General features: G+C 47.7%; 1 protein-coding gene across 1 annotated transcript in view; it reads left to right on the top strand.

Annotated features, from left to right (window-relative positions):
* Nucleotides 1-18781, top strand: part of DOCK2 (dedicator of cytokinesis 2) — a 348486-nt gene that overhangs the window by 81743 nt on the left and 247962 nt on the right. Inside the window, exons 23-25 of the mRNA XM_090288562.1 lie at nucleotides 7556-7664; nucleotides 15425-15495; nucleotides 17168-17274. Coding sequence (XP_090144688.1) covers nucleotides 7556-7664; nucleotides 15425-15495; nucleotides 17168-17274 — 287 coding nt within the window. The remainder of the gene's footprint in view (nucleotides 1-7555; nucleotides 7665-15424; nucleotides 15496-17167; nucleotides 17275-18781) is intronic.

The following is an 18781-nucleotide window of genomic DNA, read 5'->3' on the forward strand; positions in this document are numbered from 1 at the left end:
GTCAGGGACACTGACCTCTTTTCCCCTAAATTGTCAAATTAAAAAAAAAAACAAAACAAAAATCAACGGCCAACACAACAATAGCTAGCTGTTTGATGTGAATGAATCAGATTATACCTTTTTAAAAAATTTCTTTGGTCAGATCAGCCAATAGTATATTTTTTGGTGTGCCGCAGAATTTTAGTCCTTTGCTTTTGTGTGCCATGAGATGAAAAGGGTTGAAAATCACTGATCTAAGAAAATTCACCAAGTGGCCTGCCTTCCACAGCGTCCCTCCAGTGCCTAGCATCCCATCTGGGGGCTCTGAAGGTTCTTGACTTGTGTGGCGAAGTGACACAATGGTGTGGCATGACATCATTGTTTGAGGAGTTTCCCTCAGTTCCATATAAGATCACGGAGACACTTGAAACAGAGATTTCATTTTAAAAACCTTCCAATTGGTCTTGCTCCCAGACACTTGCAAAATGAGTCAAGTGTGTGTCTCGCCAAGAGCATATTTAGGCAAAGATGTGACTGGGTGTGGGAGACAGAGGAAAGTGGGGCCCAGGGCTAACCCTGGGGGCATTTCCATGATGACTGCTGGGAGGAAGGAAGGAGGAGGGGAGGGCAGGCTGCGCTTGGGGCCGGGACCGGGGCTGCTGAGGACGGAGAGCGGCCAGCAGAGCCGCGGTCAGGGGGCCGTGGCCCCCCCTGCACTTCTCTTCCCCTTGCTCAGGCCCCTTTAACACTCTTTTCCCTTTTTCTCATATATAGAATATACATAACAGCCCCTCCCAAAATGAGCAAATCCATGGGAAGAACTTAGCAGAGTGCCTAACCCTTAGGGGGATGCTCGATAATAATCCTAAAATTCTATTAATCTCGCACGGGGTGGGGATGGTGACAATGACCGTGCAGGGAAGCGGTGAACCAGGAAGGAGACCCTCTCGTTCATGACTTTTCCGGCCCCCTTGCTTTGCCACGATGCCATCGTCATCATCGTCATCGGCAGCCGTCCGTCTCGAGAGACGATGGCGTAGCTTCCTGAGAGTCTATCTGCACCGCCGAGAATGGCTGTGCAGTCCGACTCGGGAGTGACAATCCCTGCCGCACTTGGTACAGGTGAAGGCAGATGGCTGTTGTTGCTGCTGCTGACGCTGCTTCCGCCTCGATCTTTTCTGGGCCGCCTCCTCGTTGCGCGCAGCCTCTGCACGTGACGTACCTTGCCTGACCGCGAGCCTCCAGGCTAGGCGGTCGTCTGCTTGAACTTCCCATGTGTTGAGATTGATGGAGCATTGTGTCATGTCCTTTTTGCAGATGTCTTTGAACTGCAGTTTTGGGCGCCCTGTCATCCTCTTGCCTTCTGCTAGCTCGCCGTAGAGGAGGTCTTTGGGGATACGGCCGGCATCCATTCTTTTGACATGGCCGAGCCACCTGAGGCGTCTCTCGCTAAGAACTGCATGCAAACTGCTCATATTGGCTCGCTTCAGCACCTCGGTGTTGGGGACCTTATCCTGCCAGGCGACATGCAGGACGCGTCGCAGGCACCTGTTGGCTTACCTCATGATTTCTCTAGGGCCAGGGATGGAGTCTCACGTCTGCGTGCAGCGCCTGGCACACAGTGGGTGCTCAGTCAGTGGTCCAGTGATGGTCTTTATGAAGATGCTGATTTTTTAATTGTTGACACTATTACATATGTCCCCACCCACCTCCACCCAGTTCCTACCCGAAGATGCTGATTTCTTTTTATTGTTGACACTATTACAGATGTCCCCATTCTGCCCAGAGAAGATGCTGATTTCTTCCTCCTTAAGGTTTAGGAAGCAAAGACAGGTAGACCCGGAAGAAAAACACGATACTATTTAATAATAGCTTCTAATCATGGAGTGTTTACTATGTGCTAGGTACTGTGCTCATCACCGGACATGCATTATTTGATTATAGGGCTAGTGCCATTTTTCTAATGATAAAACTGAGCCTTAGAGTGATTAGGAAACTTAGCTAAGGTCACTCAACTAGGAAGTGGCGGAGCAGGATGCGGAAGCTCCGCCGTCTTCCTGAGTTTTCTTTGCCTCCGAGAGGCGGGGAAGAAACCAGGAGGCTGCCTGAGGGTGTGGCTGAGCGGAGCTGGGGAGGCCGCGGTATGGAAGGTGAGATGGGGCTGGAGGCAGGGAAAACCCCGTCCCCTGCACGCTAAGGTAACCCTTCCTGCGGGCGTTCCCAGCCTGGGGACCCCGCCATTGGATCCCGCTCCCCTGAGCAGCTGGCTAGCAGTGGCGGCTGGCGGTCCCGTTTTCGGCTGAGGCTTCCTGGGCCTGCGTGGAGGAGGCGGTGCAAAGCGCTGTCCGCACCACATGGGGCTCCATTTGCCTTTGACGCGCGCTCAGCTGCGCTCAGTGTCTCCGAAATGGATCCCTCGCAGGCCAAGCGCCCTTAGGTTTATCTACGCTCTGGGAGGCCGACGCCCGCTGCGGGCGGGGCGGTGGGACACTGCGGGCGACTCACGTGTCCCCTGACCGCCACTGCGCCTGCCGGTTGATCCAGTTTTCCTTGTGACCAGGCCCTTCAGTAATTAAGTCGGGGGCAGAATCAGCTGGTTTCTGAAGCATTTCTAGGCATTCCGAAGCCAGGACAAACGTCTCCCTCCCAAGGCCTTAACTGAGACCAAGCGCTAAAACAGGGCCTTGAAACTACATTTGCTGTGCCCTTGACTTCGAGGGCACGTTTAAAGCCTTGCAAGTAGATGAAGCATTATTTTTATTTACACTTCAAGTTTCTCAAGGGAGACCCCACAGCCCCCCCACCCCCATTATCAATTTACTTCTTTCGTATAATCTAAAACCCTCGTGTGTTTTTTCTTCGTCGCTTTTTTCTTAATATATTCCTTTTATTTATGTATACTCAGACCAGAAAGTTTGCCAGTATGGTTACTTATGCGCTCAGGAATCAACAACACAATAAGAATAGCTCATATTTATTAACACTAACTGCCAGCTAGAGTACTAAACATTTGAAAGGCATTATCTCATTTATTTATTTTTTCACCTTAAAATAACTCTTTGAGCACTCTATCTTCATTTTATCAAAAGAGGTAAGATTCAGAGATAAAATTATTCCGAAGCCACACAACCAGTAAGGGAGGGGCCTTTGTCACTAAATACCTTTTTGTTTCTTACCAACCTCAGTCATTTCCTCCAGCTCTTCTTATTCCCACCGAGTAGAAACACATGTTGTTGAGACTGCAACAATGTTGCCCGGTGATGTAGCCTGGGTAAAATGTAAACCATTTCCGCCCTAGAATTGTTTCTTTTTCCTTCCCGAAACTAGGCTGGTGCTGATGTTTGCTCTCTCGGCCTGCAGGGTGGTGTTAGGGACCTCCTTGAGAGGTGAGTGACAGCTAGCAGCTTGGGTTCCCACTGAGGCAGATGGCCCAGCCGTGTCCTCATGAGGTCTGTGCCATCTCCCCTGAGTTCTGGAACTCTACCGCGGGAACGGCCTGTGGCCTGGAGCAAGTCATGGGCCTTGCTGGCAGAAATTGCATTCGCTTTCCTACGACGAAGTGTCAAGTTGAGTGGGAAGCCTTGACTGGGTCTTACAGCTTAGAAGTCTCTTTTCCTTCGTACCTCAGTCAAATACACTGGGAAGACGGCAATGAAGCCAAGTCCCTTCCCCACTCTGGCCCTCGGTCTCTTCATCTGTACAATGTGGAGCACGGACTAACGCGTACGGGTGCTCCCCACGGCTCTTGGTTTAGAACCCAGGAAGTCCGTCCCACCCTGCAGGGTTCTGACGAGAAGGGGGTTGCAAGGAACTCAACCAGGGCTAGTGGAAACGAAAAAAAAGGGGGGTTACTGGAAAGAGTTAAATAACCAGGCAGAGAGGTGGGGAACCAGGGTAGCCCAAGGATCTGTTCAGCAGGTGTTCACAAACACTCCCCCCGGAGCACTCCCATTAAGACAAAGCCCATGTTTATGTCTCTCTGTTTCAAAAAAATTACAAATTTTAGAGACAGAGCTGCCTGGAACTATTTACTATGGGAGGTGGGCGTGAGTGTAGGAAGGTGGGCAGTACAGGTGGCTCCCAAGAAGAGGATTCAGTGCTCCCCCCGCCCCAATATGCACACATGCACACAAAGTCACAAATATTTCTTACAGAGAAAGGCCACATATATGTAAACAGCCATATCTGGGTACTCAATGTGGGGAGGGGGGCACCACAGGCCAATAACAGGGATTATGATGTTGTTCATTAAAGACCTTTAGGCGGCTGTGAATAGAGGAAAGAGGAATGGGTCAAGGGAGAGGCTTGGGGGATGGGTCCCCACTAGCTTAGCTTTGAGCATGAATTGAAACTAGCAGCGCTGCCTCTCGGGGAAACCACCACCACTCTGAATCAGGGTCCTCCCTTCCGCTCTGACAGATCTGCCCCATCTCTTCCACTTGGGTGGGATTTGGGCAAACTCCAGCCCCGTGAGAGTTGTCTGCGTCCTACTCTATGCAGTGGGAATGGTAGCAAAAGTTACACTCGACACCTACAATTAACGATAGCAAGGTGACACCCGGCACTCATGGGCCAGGAGTGTGCCCAGCACTTCTCATGCGAGCGGGTCTCCTCGTAGTGCTTGGGCATAGTGCTGTCACCTTCATTGTGCAGGTGAGAAGCCAAGGTTGAGAGGCATGAAGAGAGGCAGCAGAGCATAGAGCGCAGTGGCAGAGCAGCTGGTCGATGGCCAGGTTCGAACTCTGGCCCTGCCACTTCTGGTGCGGAGTCCTTGCGCAGGATGCTTAAGCTTTGCCAACCTGTAAAATAATGACCGGGCTTGCCTCATGGGGTAGTTGTGAGGGCGATATCACACACATGCGTGTGCACGTGTGCGCACACACACGTACCTGGGGCAGAGTAATGTTCTGTAATGCTTGCTATTATTAATAAGGTCTTCAGTTAGTACAGGGCAGAATGTAGATTGGAACCCGGAGCTGATGGTTCTGATCCCCATTCTGTGGGGCAGACATCTCTGTGCCAGCAGGGCAGGGAGGGTCAGGAGGGGGTGGTATGGGGGGGTGGGGGGGGGGGAGAGAGGAGAAAAGTGGCGTCAGGACTCCTGGCCCCTCTCACAGCCTTGCCCCTGCGGCATTGAGCTACACACCCAGAAAGTCAGCAGAGAGTGCCGAGCCCCTGGAATGCACTGGAACATTAAGCACTGGCTTACCCTTGACCTTCTTACCACAGGAGGGCTTTAGGAAGGAGTCAGTTAGGGAAAAAGAAAGAGAGAGAGAGAGAAGCAGAGACATACATAGAGCCCCGCAGAGGACAGACAGGGGCAAGCACTCAGAAGAGGATAAGCAGAGGGACCCACTCACAGAGAAAGGAAGGGGGAGAGAAGCAGGAAGAAGGGAAGGGAGGGGCACGTGGAGTCAGCTGCTGTGACGGCCCTGTCCTGTCCTGTCCTGTGGTTGACAGCAAACAAACCTGTTCAGTATGTCAGCGCTTTATCTGAGGAGAGCGCCTTCCCCGCAGCCAGCGACCCAGTCCTGTTGGCTGTGTCGGACTGAGACAGGAGACACTCTCTACCTGAACTGGACACAGAAGCAATCTTCTCTGTCTTGTGCGCAGGACGCCACAGATCAGGCTGTGGGTGTTTCCCAGTCGGCTTCGCCAAGCCTTGGGCTGACCAACACTCCGAGGTTGGGCCCGGAGGGCGATGAGACTCGGGGGTCCGGAGGCCGATTTTATGCCAGAGGATGGTTTCCATACAAAGTCACATGTGTGTATTAGCACAGCGGCTGAAAACCTCTGTAAGGATATCCATCACGAAGTTAACCGTCGCTAATCTCTGGGTAGGATTGATGAGCTCTCTCCCTTTATAAGTAATGCACTTCTGATTTGTGTGCGTTTTTTTACAGCAACTTAGGGCCTTCATAGTCAGAGGAGCAGAGGGTTTTAAATGGGTAATGAGCATCTCCTAAGTGACGGGGCAGCGAGAGCAGGCATGCCCCTAATCACCTGACAAGTGGAGGGGCCATGGTGCGTTTGAAAATATTTCCCCCTGATGTTTGCATGCTATGTCCAGCGGGAGTGAGGAGAAACGACAGGAGAACGGGCCACAGATCTAAAACATTTATTTGGCTAACTGCACAGGCGGGCTTGTTACCGAGCAAAAGGGGGGGGGGGTTCTTTCACGTGGTGCCTTGGTGTAAAACCCAACAGCTAGTGTTGAGGAACACAGGTCTTTATTTACAATATTCTAACCTGGGTTTGGGGGGGGCGGTGCTAGGAGCACTTCAGCTCAGAGCCCTGGTCTCCCATGGGACTCAGCGCTCTCCTTGCTCTCCAAAAGGCTAGAAGCCAAAAACATGCCCAGAAGTCCCCCATTCCTTATCTGTCAGCTCTCTCTTTCGGGATCTGGGGTACAGTGTCATCAGCCTCCGTATAACAGTCCTGGAAAGCGTGTGCCGTGTTGCACTGGGTCACGCATGGTTCTCTCTTTGCCCTTTCAAAGCCACATGGAGTTCCTAGCCAAAATGCCTGACACCTTATTTTTTAAATTCCTGACCGTGGCCTGTGATGCAGTGAGTGTGGTCACCAGTTCTGACAATTCACAGAAACTTGCGCAGGCCCTGTATGCTCTTTCCTCACCATTCTATGGTCAAAACCCCTCTCATCTCCTTGGGGCCTTGGAAGAACCAAAGCTACTTGCATAACTAAGACACTAGCTACCAGCCATAGTTGTGTAAAGACATCTTAAAAGCTGTTCCCTTCTCCCCATCCCCCAGCCCGCAGGCGCTGGGATTTTGGGGGACCCCCACTCTGTAACAGGCTGAGACCAGGAAGGCAGGAGGGTAGGAAGGTGTCAGCAATGAACAAAGAAAGGCAGAGGTTTTTAAAGGGGGACGAGGGAAGGGAATTGAAGGAACTCTCTGTTGATGGCTTTGGGAGAGTTGGCCCTGGGAACAGAGAGGCTCATTTTCTGAAACAGAAAAGTTACTAAGTTCTTGCTGGCAGGCTATGATATCTTTGAAGGACAAAGGCCTTTGACAGCAGGCTAAGATGTATTTGAAGGGCACAGGCAGTCCCTGACACCAGCAGTTACTGCGGGGGGCAGCAGATTTATTGGGGGTCAGGCAGTCCCTGACACCAGCAGTTACTGCGGGGACTTGCTATAACCAGGCCTGGACTCCCAGAACCCAGATCCTACGCCTAAGACATGATCCTTTGGAAATCCGATTGGCCACGATCTTCCCTCTGATTCCTGAAGAAGGGTGAAATTGTTAATGTCCTCTCAGCTCGGACACGCTTTATTCCTTGGGAGGGTCTTCAGGGTTTAATAAAAGACGGGAGGGCGGATTAATAATGCAAGTCAGTGTGAGCATTTCTGTTCTGTGTGGTGGGTGCAAGGACAGAAGATTTTCCCTGCAGCGGATTAGCATGCAGGGACTGCCAATGCACTCCCTCCCCTCAATCCCCACCGCCCACCCCTCTCTTTTCAATTTTAAATGAAGCTTGTGGCTGGCTGGAGCACACATTCAAAGGTATTGCCTGTTGGCTTGAGAAGTGACCCAAATGTGTCTTCTTTCAGGCTTTACGAAGGCAAGGAGCAGATGGAGTTTGAAGAATCCATGAGACGGCTCTTTGAATCCATCAACAACCTGATGAAAAGTCAATATAAAACCACCATCCTTTTGCAGGTTGGTTTACCCTCCAAAAATCATCTGTCTTTTCCCCTCGGTCACTCGATCAATAACAGCCTGGCGAGATAGAGCCTACTTGGGCTTGAACTCGGAGGCCTGGGAAGGCCACACGGTATCAGGATCCTGAAGATCAAGGACCCCTTAGAGCAGAAGGTAGCAGCGCCTCTTTTAAAATAGCACTGAAGCTTTTGCTACCTGGAAGGAAGTAGGTCTGACCTGATCCACCTCTCACGCTGAGAGTAGTTCGGGGGTGGTCTCTGAAAGGGGTCCACTTTTTATCCTCAGCACCCCAACCTCAGGTCCCCCTTCGAATGGAGAGGCTGTTTCAGGAAGACATCATAACTACACATGTAAGCATTTCTTTGCAGCAGTGAGGAGACCCCGTCAACAAGAATGTCCTTGGTCAGCTGTGTGGCCTTAGGCTGGTCACTTAACTACCCAGCGTCTCATTTTCCTCATCTGTAAAACGTCACTATTTGGGTGAGGATTACATGAACATGGTTTGAAAAAGAGCACATTATAAAGCGCTTTGCAAATGCGGAGAACTGATAGGATTATTACGGTTTGGGTATAAGTCTTTTTATCTGTGTTCTTCTTGTCTGGGTAGCTGGGTAGGAATGTACCGTTTTCCCTGGGATTTGACCCAGATTGTGCAGGTTTCTCCTCATGAGTTTCCACCCCAGAGATGTGGAAAGGAGTTTCATTTCTTTTTGAACTTCCTCTAAAGGCCAACGTTAGCCTCAGGGATTTACATAAAATCAATGATGCTTTCTACCTATTTGTATGGTTGTTGAAAAGTTACCAAAGAAGAATTTAAAGTCATATTCAAATATGGAGAAAAATATCATTTGAAGATAACTTAATGCTATTTTGGGGTGTGAGGAATGGGCAGATGAGGGGAGAGGGGCAAGGCCACGTGCTGTTAGCAAACCCCACACAAGGAACCTTCTCTGACACTGATATTTGTTACAAGAGAAAGAGCTTTGGATTTCGAGTCAGAGAGACTCGAGTGGGAAATCGGGCATCCACACGCGGTGAGCTGCTGCCATGACGATGCCGAACAAAGAGGAAACGTACAGAAAGCCATTCACAAAAGTGAGACGAGCCTGCGAAACGAGGAATAACTCATGTCCATTTCCTCGGCCTCTGTTTATCCTTTTGTAAAATCGGAAGCCTCATGTCTAATTTAGAGGATTAAATGATATAAATCGTGATGTATAGAGCCTGTTACATAGTTCAGTACGAACTATGATAACACAGAAGCTTTGGGGGCATTTTCCTAAAATGGAATCTGGAAGATTATATTCGTCTTTCTACTTCTGTCACATGAGGCCAAACAGTGTTAGGACATTCAAGATTCAGTTAGATTAAGAAATACAGATTCAAACTTCAAGGACAATAAACCCACAAAAAGGATCCCCTCTTTCTCTTTCTCTATAAAAGGAAGGCAACGTTTTATTTTGTTGGATTGTATTGTGACAGCTGTCCTGTCAGCGTGACTTTAAAAAAAACTTTCAAAATCGGTGAATTTTTGTGTAGCCATTTTAATATTGAAGATAGAAGGAAATAAGCAACATTTTCGGCATATTATACTTCATTATTTCAAGAAAGGTAAAAATGCAACTGAAATGCAAAAGATTTGTGCAGTGTATGGAGAAGGTGCCGTGACTGGCTGAACATGACAAAAGTGGTTTATTGGTACTACTGACATGTTGGCCATATAATTCTTTGCTGTGGGGCTGTCTTACGCATTGGGAGATGCTTAGCAGCACCCCTGGCCTCTACCCATGGAAGCCACTCGTGGGAGACAGCCGACATACTCAGAATATCCAAATCAATAAAGTTATTGGCGGAAATGAGAACTGTGTCTTTTATTTTAGGGAAAAAACTGAACGGACTTTTTAGCCAACCCAGTATGTGTGTTGTAAGGTTTGAGTGAGAGTAAAAACGCCAACGTTGACATTCGTGGTTCAAACTTGACACTTCTAGCTGGTTGGCGGCGTGTGCTGGAAACCCTAATTCATGCCTGCTTAGTTCAGAGCAGAGCCGATCTGGTTCTTCTCTGCTTTGTCCATTGTGAGTTCTGGGACCTAAATGAGTTAGTCCTCATTTCTCAGGCTCATCTCACTTTCGTGAATGGCTTTCTGTAGTTCTCCTCTTTGTTCAGCATTGTCATGGCAGCAGCTCACCCAAGACTATGAAGAATTTAAAGCCAGTCATTCAAAGAGGGCAGAAAGAGCATTAAAAACACCTTCTGTTGATTGAGTACCTACCGTGTGCCCAGCATGAAGCTGGGCTTTCACGCACAGTGTTTTTAATCTTGCCCGAGATCTACTTGGATTCACTGTCTTCAGTTTCCACAGGAGGCTCGTAAAGTTAAATAATTAATCCCAAATTATACCTATTTATAGTGATGGAGCTAGGATTTCAATCCACCCAGGTCTCCTAATTCCAAAGTTAATATTTTTCTCTAAGCCATGAGAAATGGGTTAAGCCAGGGGGTTCCATGTGTTTTCAGTAATGGGCCATACGCTAGAATCCCTTTGTGTGCCAGGCCTGTAACCATCGCTGATAAAACTGATGGCAGGTTGAGACCGTTAACACCAGACACCTGTGAATTGGATGCAGCTCAGATGTGTGTTAGGGGCGTTCGGAGACACTGTGCAGACCCATTCGACCCATTCTTCTTTAGGTCCGTGATTCATTATAATGCTCCAGTTTGGTGGTAGGAGTCAAAATAAATGAACAGCTCATATTGTATGGCATGCCCCCTTGGCCACTCTGATTGCCAGTCATGCTAATGAAGCCACTAGCCTGTCCAGGAGGGCTCTCTCTTTTACTTCTCTAATATCTGAACCAGCACCTGCCACATAGTGGGGACTCGAATATCTTTCGACAGAAGGACCGCAAGAATGAATACCAGCTTCCAGCGTTTTATGTTTTAGCATTTCTTACGTGTTACTCATTGAGCTAAAAACTTCACCTATATTGTTGGCTCATTTGATTTTTGCAACAACCACTTTATCAGGCAAGTGCTCTCTTATCTTTACTTCACAGATGAGGAGATGGAAGCTTAGAGAGGGCTGAGTAACTGAACCACGACTCGGAAGTGGCAGGTCTGGGATTTGAATCCAGGCTGTGCAGGTCCAGAGTTTGAGTTCCTCATCTCAACCAAACAAAGGATTGTTTCAATAAAGACCCAAACTCCCGGCAAAATGCCAGGTGGCTACGCACTAAGCAACAGTTAAAACGAACAGATGCTTAGTCCGTAGTCATGAAGGCGAGCTAATTAAGGATGCCTCTTTCTTTACTCTCTTTTCATTGTTATTTGGTATAAAATGTTCAAATGTCCGAACTAAGGGAAGAAAGTGGTCCATTCCTGAGAAGCGGCCCACAGGCAGTATGCTGAGTCCCCAAAGGTAGGAGGGGTGAGCCCTAATAGTTAATAGCAGGCCCTGGAGGGTCACCTCGGATCCTTAAATGATCCTTTAATTGCCTCCCCTTCTCAACCTTATACCCGATACTTAGGGTCAACATTTAGGAATAAAGACATTTTGTTCCAATGAGGCTGCCGTGGTTATACTGACAGCTCACATTTTTATGTTAATCTTCACATCAACCCTATAAAGTCAGTAACTTTATTCCCTTCATTCTCCGGACAAAGAAAGCAGAGCGCCTAGCATTAACTTCCCCAAGGGCACGGAGATACCAGTGCTCCACTGGGCCCGACAGGCAGCCTGCCTCTTCAGCCATGTGCAACGCTGCGCGTTTCTGCCTCCTGCCCAGCCTCAGGGGCCAGCAAAACACTGGGTTACAGAAAGTACGGAGACGTGTGGATTCCAGAACCAGTGGGTCCCTCTTCCTTTTTTCTCTGAAAGATGCCAGACGAGGCTGAAGGTCCTGAGAGAGTGACACGCCTTCCTCTTGTCATGCGCTGGCGACTTTTGGTGACATTGTTTGTGTAGTTTCCAAGGGCCTTGACTGCCCACCGCTCGACTATGATGAGCGGACTGGAAATTGGTGGGATGGGACTGTTGTCTGAGGTCGCGAACGAGGAGGACGGCGAGTGTTCCTGTGTGGCCCCGCATCGGTGCCCAAGGTGTGCTCTCTGGCCGGGCGTCTGTGTCTGCCGGCGCCGAGACTGAGCATGCTCTGTTTTCATGAGAGAGAGTCTGGAAACACATAGAAGACGAGTCCCCACTGAGTTTGAGAGACTGAAAGGGCTCTGTTGTTGTTACTCTTAAACATTTGCTGTTTGCTCACAGCCCAGGTTGATCAATTCTGGTGAAGTCCTTTGGGGTAGTGATCGTCTTAAGTGTCTTCCTGTGCCTCTCTCTGGGCCAGTGAAATCACCATGGCTTGGTTTGTGTCTGGCTGTCTCCTTGAAGGCTCCACCTGGCCTCTGGCAGAGGGGGACCAGAATTGATGCTTAATATCACATGATAAACTAATTCATGACCTGGCAAATGTTTTCCTAGTGGCTATTCTTGCAACTCCCTTGTAGGTGGTGAGGAGGATCCTTAACTTAAGGGATGTCAGAAAATTTGGACCTTCTTTCAAAAACTATTGTCATGCCCTGGCTGGTGTGGCTCAGTGGGTTGAGCGTTGTGCCACAAACCGAAAGGTCGCCGGTTTGGATTCCCAGTCAGGGCACAGGCCTGGGTTGCGGGCCAGATTCCTAGTTAGGGGTGTGTGGGAGGCAACCGATTGGTGTTTCTTTTGCACATTGATGTTTCTGTCCCTCTTTCTTCCTCCCTTCCCCTCTCTCTAAAAATAAATAAAAACTTAAAAAAAAAAAAAACTTGGTATAAAGATAGGAAAGTTGTTTACCTCCTCCCCCAAATCAGTCTCCTCTCCCACACTGAAATTTCCCCACTTTCCAAGATAGGAGTCTTCCCGGCAGCAGGCTGGGCAGTAGCAGAATCAGGTATGTATCCTCGCCGTGCTGCTTATTAGCTATGTGGCTTCTGACACATTTTTTAACCTCAGTGCCATAGTTTACTTATTGGTAACATGAGTTGACAATGAATACTCATAGAGGAGACGTTATAATGAAACAAGATCATGCATGAAAAGTACTTGATACATATAAAATTTCCAATAATAGGTGCTATTTTAAAACTCAGTGATTAACAATCCTATTATATATATTTTTCCTATTATAAATGCACATGTATGTTCATACAGAAACATAAACATATCTGTGATTTGCTTGAATGCTACATGTAATGTAGGAATATATACAATGGAATGAAAGTAATAACACAGCAATATTATTTTATGTCGAGTAGCATTATTAATGAGAGTAAAAACAATGGCGACTATAAAGCAGCACAATTCCCAGGAGGCCAGCAGCTCTAGAAAGCTGAGCTGTTTCTAGTTCCCAGGCCTTACAAACACCACACCCCTTCCCACTGGCCTTTCCTCCCCTCCCTTCCCTTCCTTCTGCTGCGTGCCCGGCGGCTCTGCAGGCATCTGCTTCAGCTCTGTCTGCTTGGTGTTTCTGGGTAAAGATGGCCTGACCAGCGAGGTGGGCTGTAACTGCCTGGAGGGATGTCACGGTGCATCTTGGCATGTTAAAATTCTGAGGAGCTCTGCAATAAAAAATAAACTCGCTAGTTTTTCTTTGCTGAAGCCAAACTTTCCCTAAATTATTTGTTTGCAAATTCCTTTTCCCCTACAGAAGACCTAGCACCATCCTATGGGACAGAGGTGTCCCAGTAGAACATAGTTTTAGAAACATCAGCTTTTGAATCTTGTCATCTCTTGTCATCTTGATTTGAAAGAAAAGAGAATATCTAGATGCAAAATCCAATAACTGTAAAGAAGGCTGACAAAGCCAACAACATACAAATTAAAATCCTTCTGTGCAATGAAAGATATGATAAACAAAGCTAATAGCAGTAGTCAAACTACAGGACAAGCAAGAGACAAGTTTTGCAATATGTCTCACTGCCAGAAGGGTTACTATTATTGATACAGAAAGAATTCCACAAACCAATAAGATATCAACCAAAAGAAAAAATGGGGAAAGAATATGGGCAAGCAATTTAGTAAATACAGATCAACAAGTTTAGAAAAGGTGCCTACCTGCACTAGAAACCTAAGAGTTGCCAATTATGTATCAGACTGACAAAATTAAGAAGACTTGTATACTAAGGCGAGCAAGGCCATAGGGAAAGGAGTAGAAGGAAATTGATCACCGTTTCTTTCTAAGGTAATATGACATTATCTCCGAAAATGTGTATGTACTAGTATATACATTTGTACGTATGTACATTTTGAAACACTAATTCCTCTTGGAGCAGTCCATTCATTCTACAGGAAATCTTAACTTAAAGCAAGAAGCCAAAATGAGAGGTCACAAGCGTTTATTTGGGATCAAAACAAACAAACAAAAAATGCAGTTCTTGTAACATAGATAGAGGCAGAAACCCAAATAGTGTCCCAATTACAGTGAAGGAAAGGGGTTTTTATGAGGAAAATGAAGGCCAAGAATTACATACCTAGAAGAAAGGGATTTCTATTGGAATTAGCAAACCGAGTCCCTCTTTAGCCACACATGGCTGGTTACTGATTCTGTCTCCAGAGAGTCTGTAATTGTCTGTCCTTGCGGGCACTCCTTGTGCGTTTCCTGCTAGCTCCGCAAACAGTTGGTTAAATGATGTAGGTTTGGCTCAGTCTAAAGGTTATTTTGCCCAGTTCAAACATTCTGGTGGTTCAAGATGTGAAAAGGTGCGAGGCAATTCTTTCAGAATTGCTCTATTTTGGAATGGCTCTATTTCTGTCATTTTTTGCAAAGGTTTAACAAGGTGGTCTAACAACAGTGTTCAGCCTGGTTTCTGCCCCTCTGAAAGTTCTCAGAGACAAGCCATAATCATTTCCATTAACCAAGAAGCTCAACTAAGCTTTTCCTTAAGAAAGGAATTTTCTCTATTTTTATTTTGGTCTGATTATAAAAGAGTGAATTTGTTGACTATAAAATACTGAGACTATACAGAAAAATAAAAACAAAATTAAAAACGCACACTTCCACTAGATTCTTAAACATTATGTCCCAGGCATGTGACTTACAACTCCTTCAAGGGAAATGGCAGCCTCCTCTGCTGCTGAGCAAATGGTACTGTCCCGTGAGAGGGTGGGTGTGCCTCCCTCCTCTGGATGCGTCAGCTAAGGTGCAGAGGGAAGGACAATCCGTCATCACGCTCAGTTTCCCTAAGCCAACGAAGTGGGCCAAGGGGTACCCACAACTGTTCACAAATTGTTCGGGGAGGGGAAATACACCTAACTCCGTTCAGGCCATCCTTGCCACCAACAGAACAATTCTAGCACACCATCCTCCAGGAATGCTAGAAGTTACCATTTGTTGACTACCCAAAGGCTGTCTGGCTCTCTGCTGGATGTCTCCCTTTGTCACAGGTATTATATCCTCAGTTCCACAGCGTAGGAAGTGAGACCTCAGACAAGTTGTGTCTTGTCCAAAGCCACATGGACTTGGCTGCAGATCTGTGTCACTTCCAAGTTGGTGACCTTTCTATACCTGACCGCCTCCTCAAAGATAGGGGCGGCTGTGACTTGCTGTTGTATACAGAGTGCGTGCTGGTGTTTTAATCTACACAGAGCCTTGAATCGCTGTAGCCGTGCCCAGGATGCAGGATCCTTCTCCCGTGATCGGCCTCAAGTGGCAAAGTGTCCTCCCTACCACGTGGAGCTGTTGGATGTGCACATGGCTCATGTTTATTTCACTTCCCCCCTAGGTGGCAGCTTTGAAATACATCCCATCTGTCCTCCATGACGTGGAAACGGTCTTCGATGCGAAGTTACTCAGGTGAGGGTTTACGATGAGCTGTCCTGGGCTCTGTGATCAAGAGGAGGGCTCCTGGGGGACAGAGAGGACCCGTGGCAGGAGCTTCCTATGGGGCTTCCCGTGTGGGCTTGTCTCAGTCTCGTTGTGTTGCGTCAGACTTTGGGGAAAATTAAGTCTAAAATCACCGTCCTTCTTCGATGATACAAATGTGGCAGCGTGCAGGCTTGTAAGATGGAAAACTGATGCTTGTTGTAAGTGTTCCCGTTTCCCCTTGGCTGGAAGGTTGTGTGGGGTCTCCGTCTTTCCCCCCAGAGCCCTTTTACTTCCTCCTCCTCCATCCGTTCTTTTCATGAGGTGAACAGGCTACGTTAATGTGACTGAGCTGTTAGAACAGGGCCACCTGAGCCGGAAGGGCCCTTTTCTTCTTCCTCCTGTATTCACTTACGTCCCAAGACAACACAGAACTTTTAAACTTTTCATATGGAGATACTTCTAGATTCGGAGAAGTGGCAGAGATAGGATAGCGTTCCCACATGCCCCCGACTCAGCTTCCCATAATGTTCATGTGTCACAGAACTATGGCTCGTTTATCAAAACTGAGAAATCCGCCGTGGTACGGGTCTGTCCCCTGCCTTCCACACCTCATTTGGATCTCAGCAGTGTTTTTGTTTTGGGTTTTCTTTGTTTTTTTGTTTTTTACTGACGTCCTTTTTCTACTCATACGATGATTTCTGCTGCTGTCTTCTCGTCTTTCTGGTCTTCAACTACCATTATATCCTTGGAGAAGTGACCTCTGTGAACAAATTAAGTTCCTCTTCCAGCCTCTGCACCATTGCTCTCTGGTACACTTCTTATTGATTTACTTTTTCATTGCATACAGCACCTCGTATGGACGTGTTTGCTTCCGTGTTGTGGGTGGGCCTTGTTCAAACGTACGCTCCACACCCCTAGGACTGAGTCTTCTTCCATAGTATCCCCGCTGCTCTGCACGTGGCCGGTCACTTATGATGTAGACACCTCCGCAGTACCCGAACGAGTGAATAAACACAGGGTGCTGATGTGGGAAAGCTCACAGGGGCGACAATTTTGTTTCAGTGCTGTTCTTATTTTCACCCTGTTTGGGAAGAGCTGTCTTCTTTTTCATGTGCCAGATGGGTTGTAACCGACAATATTTTATGTGTTTTTTAAATTAAGGACCATTTTCTTTATCTTAAGATGTATCATAAAGCATTACTAAGCATAAAACATTAGTAAATAAAATGACATGGTAATGAGGGGAGAACCTGGCTTTAACCTTTGACCCTTTGTTGAGTAACCTTGGGAAACTTAGTTAACCTTTCTAAACCTCAGTCTTCCCACTTGTAAAATTACCATAATTATTGGATCCACCTCACAGAGCTGGGTGGTTTAAATGTCATAATGGACATAAGGGCGAAGCACGTGCCAGACCCGCCGTGAGTGCTCTGGGTTATTGGTGTTATTTTCAGATGGTCACATCTCTTTGAATGCCATTAGCGTTCAACATCAAGACCGACTGCACATATTTACTAAAGGCTTGCTTAGCGCCTGATGGTCTGCCAGGAACTGGGGGCCAAGGAAGCTGGAGGTCTGGGGAGGGGGGGGCTGTAAAGGGCACGAGGTGGGAATCATCGGGTCTCACTGGCTCTCTGTCTCCTGTTTTTCCTGCCCCCAGCCAACTCCTGTATGAGTTCTATACCTGCATCCCCCCCGTGAAACTCCAGAAGCAGAAGGTCCAGTCCATGAATGAGATAGTCCAGAGCAACCTCTTTAAAAAGCAAGGTGAGTGCAAAGGGTCCTGGCTGGGTGGGCAGGGCCTGAACCCCAGGTGCTCCTCACCTGCTCAGCAGGACGGAGCCACCTGCCCCGTTACTGTCACTAACACGGTTCTTCTCTAACTGCACCTGTAGTCCGCATAAATGAGAAAAGTAGCTGACAACTGAGACACCAGATTCTAAACTGGTTTTAGGAAAGCCGATTTGACGAGAAGTTCTCAAAATTTCCAGAGTGTCAGAATGAACAGGAGAACTTGTTCAAGTGTGGCTATCTGTGACCCACCTCAGAGATTAAGATTAAGTAGGAATTCATTTTTTAAAAATGTAAATTATTTTTGAATAGGTAATGCATTGACATGGATCAGAATGCCAGGATATGAAAGGGCACCCCACACGAGAGGTCCCTCCAGACCTGTGCACAGCCATGCAGACCCCTTCCCTGCAGGCCGCCAGGGGTTGCAGCTTCCTGTAAACACAAGCTTCCAGGGTCACTCTGGGCCTTCAGAGACGTGGATTCCCAACCGTAGAGTTGACCCTTTAACAAAGCCTTGTTTGAGCTTCGAGGGTCAATTAACCATGGGTCCCAGGGTGGGAGATATTGGTCTCACTGGCATCTGAGTTTCTGCAGCTGGTCAGCTGAGAAACGTCCATGTTTAAGTGGACCTGTGCCGTTCCCATGTCAACTGCATACGCGCCCCTGGTCTTTTATTATCATCCCTCAAATAGAGCATATTATGCAGCTGCTCTGTACTACCCTTTTCTCGCTTAATGGTGTTTCCTGGAGGGCAGGGAATGACTGTGGATTTGAGCAGGAGCTGTGGTCAAGCTTCCGCTCACGCACGCTGATCTGGTAACCCCTGTCCTGACCAGCACTCCACTGTCAAGGGCGTCCCTGGTTTTGAGGTCGGGGAACCGGGTGACCGCACCTCTTCCAGCTATGACTGGACAGGACTTAGGAGTCATTATTCACTGCCCGCCTCATCTCCAGCCGCACTCAGCGTTCCTGACGTCGCGCCTCTCTGGGAGGGTGGAAGGAGTGACTGGGGAGGGTGAGCGTGTTTTTTGTAGCCTCCAATCAATCCTTTCCCATTTTAAATTCCTCTCTGTCCCTACTGGTGCCAGTGATAAAACGAGAAGCAGGAACGAGAGGACTTAGAAAGCAGAGGATCAGTCACCGCCCATCTGGAATCTGTGCAGATAGTGACCCTTGGATATTTGTGTAAATTGCCTGGTAATCACAGAAATATCCAGGAACAACTCCACTGTCAATGCTTTTTGTCTGGCGCATGGTTAACACGCTGCCTCCAAAATCGCTGTCGCAATCCCCAGCGTTACAGACAGGAGAAAAGCGCCCTTGTGATTTTATATTCATGTCTGTGCTCCCCTGACTATTTAGACAGGTGTGTGACAACAGATTAATGCAATATAAATATGGTTGGTTTGTGCAAGGCGATTGGGACCTAATCCTGGTCAACTCATTAGTAGTGGCTTTTTTAAAGGGAGCTTCATGTTTT

This window comes from Furipterus horrens, unplaced genomic scaffold, assembly GCF_987537825.1.
Source record: "Furipterus horrens unplaced genomic scaffold, mFurHor1.1.pri manual_scaffold_10, whole genome shotgun sequence".
Lineage (NCBI taxonomy): Eukaryota > Metazoa > Chordata > Mammalia > Chiroptera > Furipteridae > Furipterus > Furipterus horrens.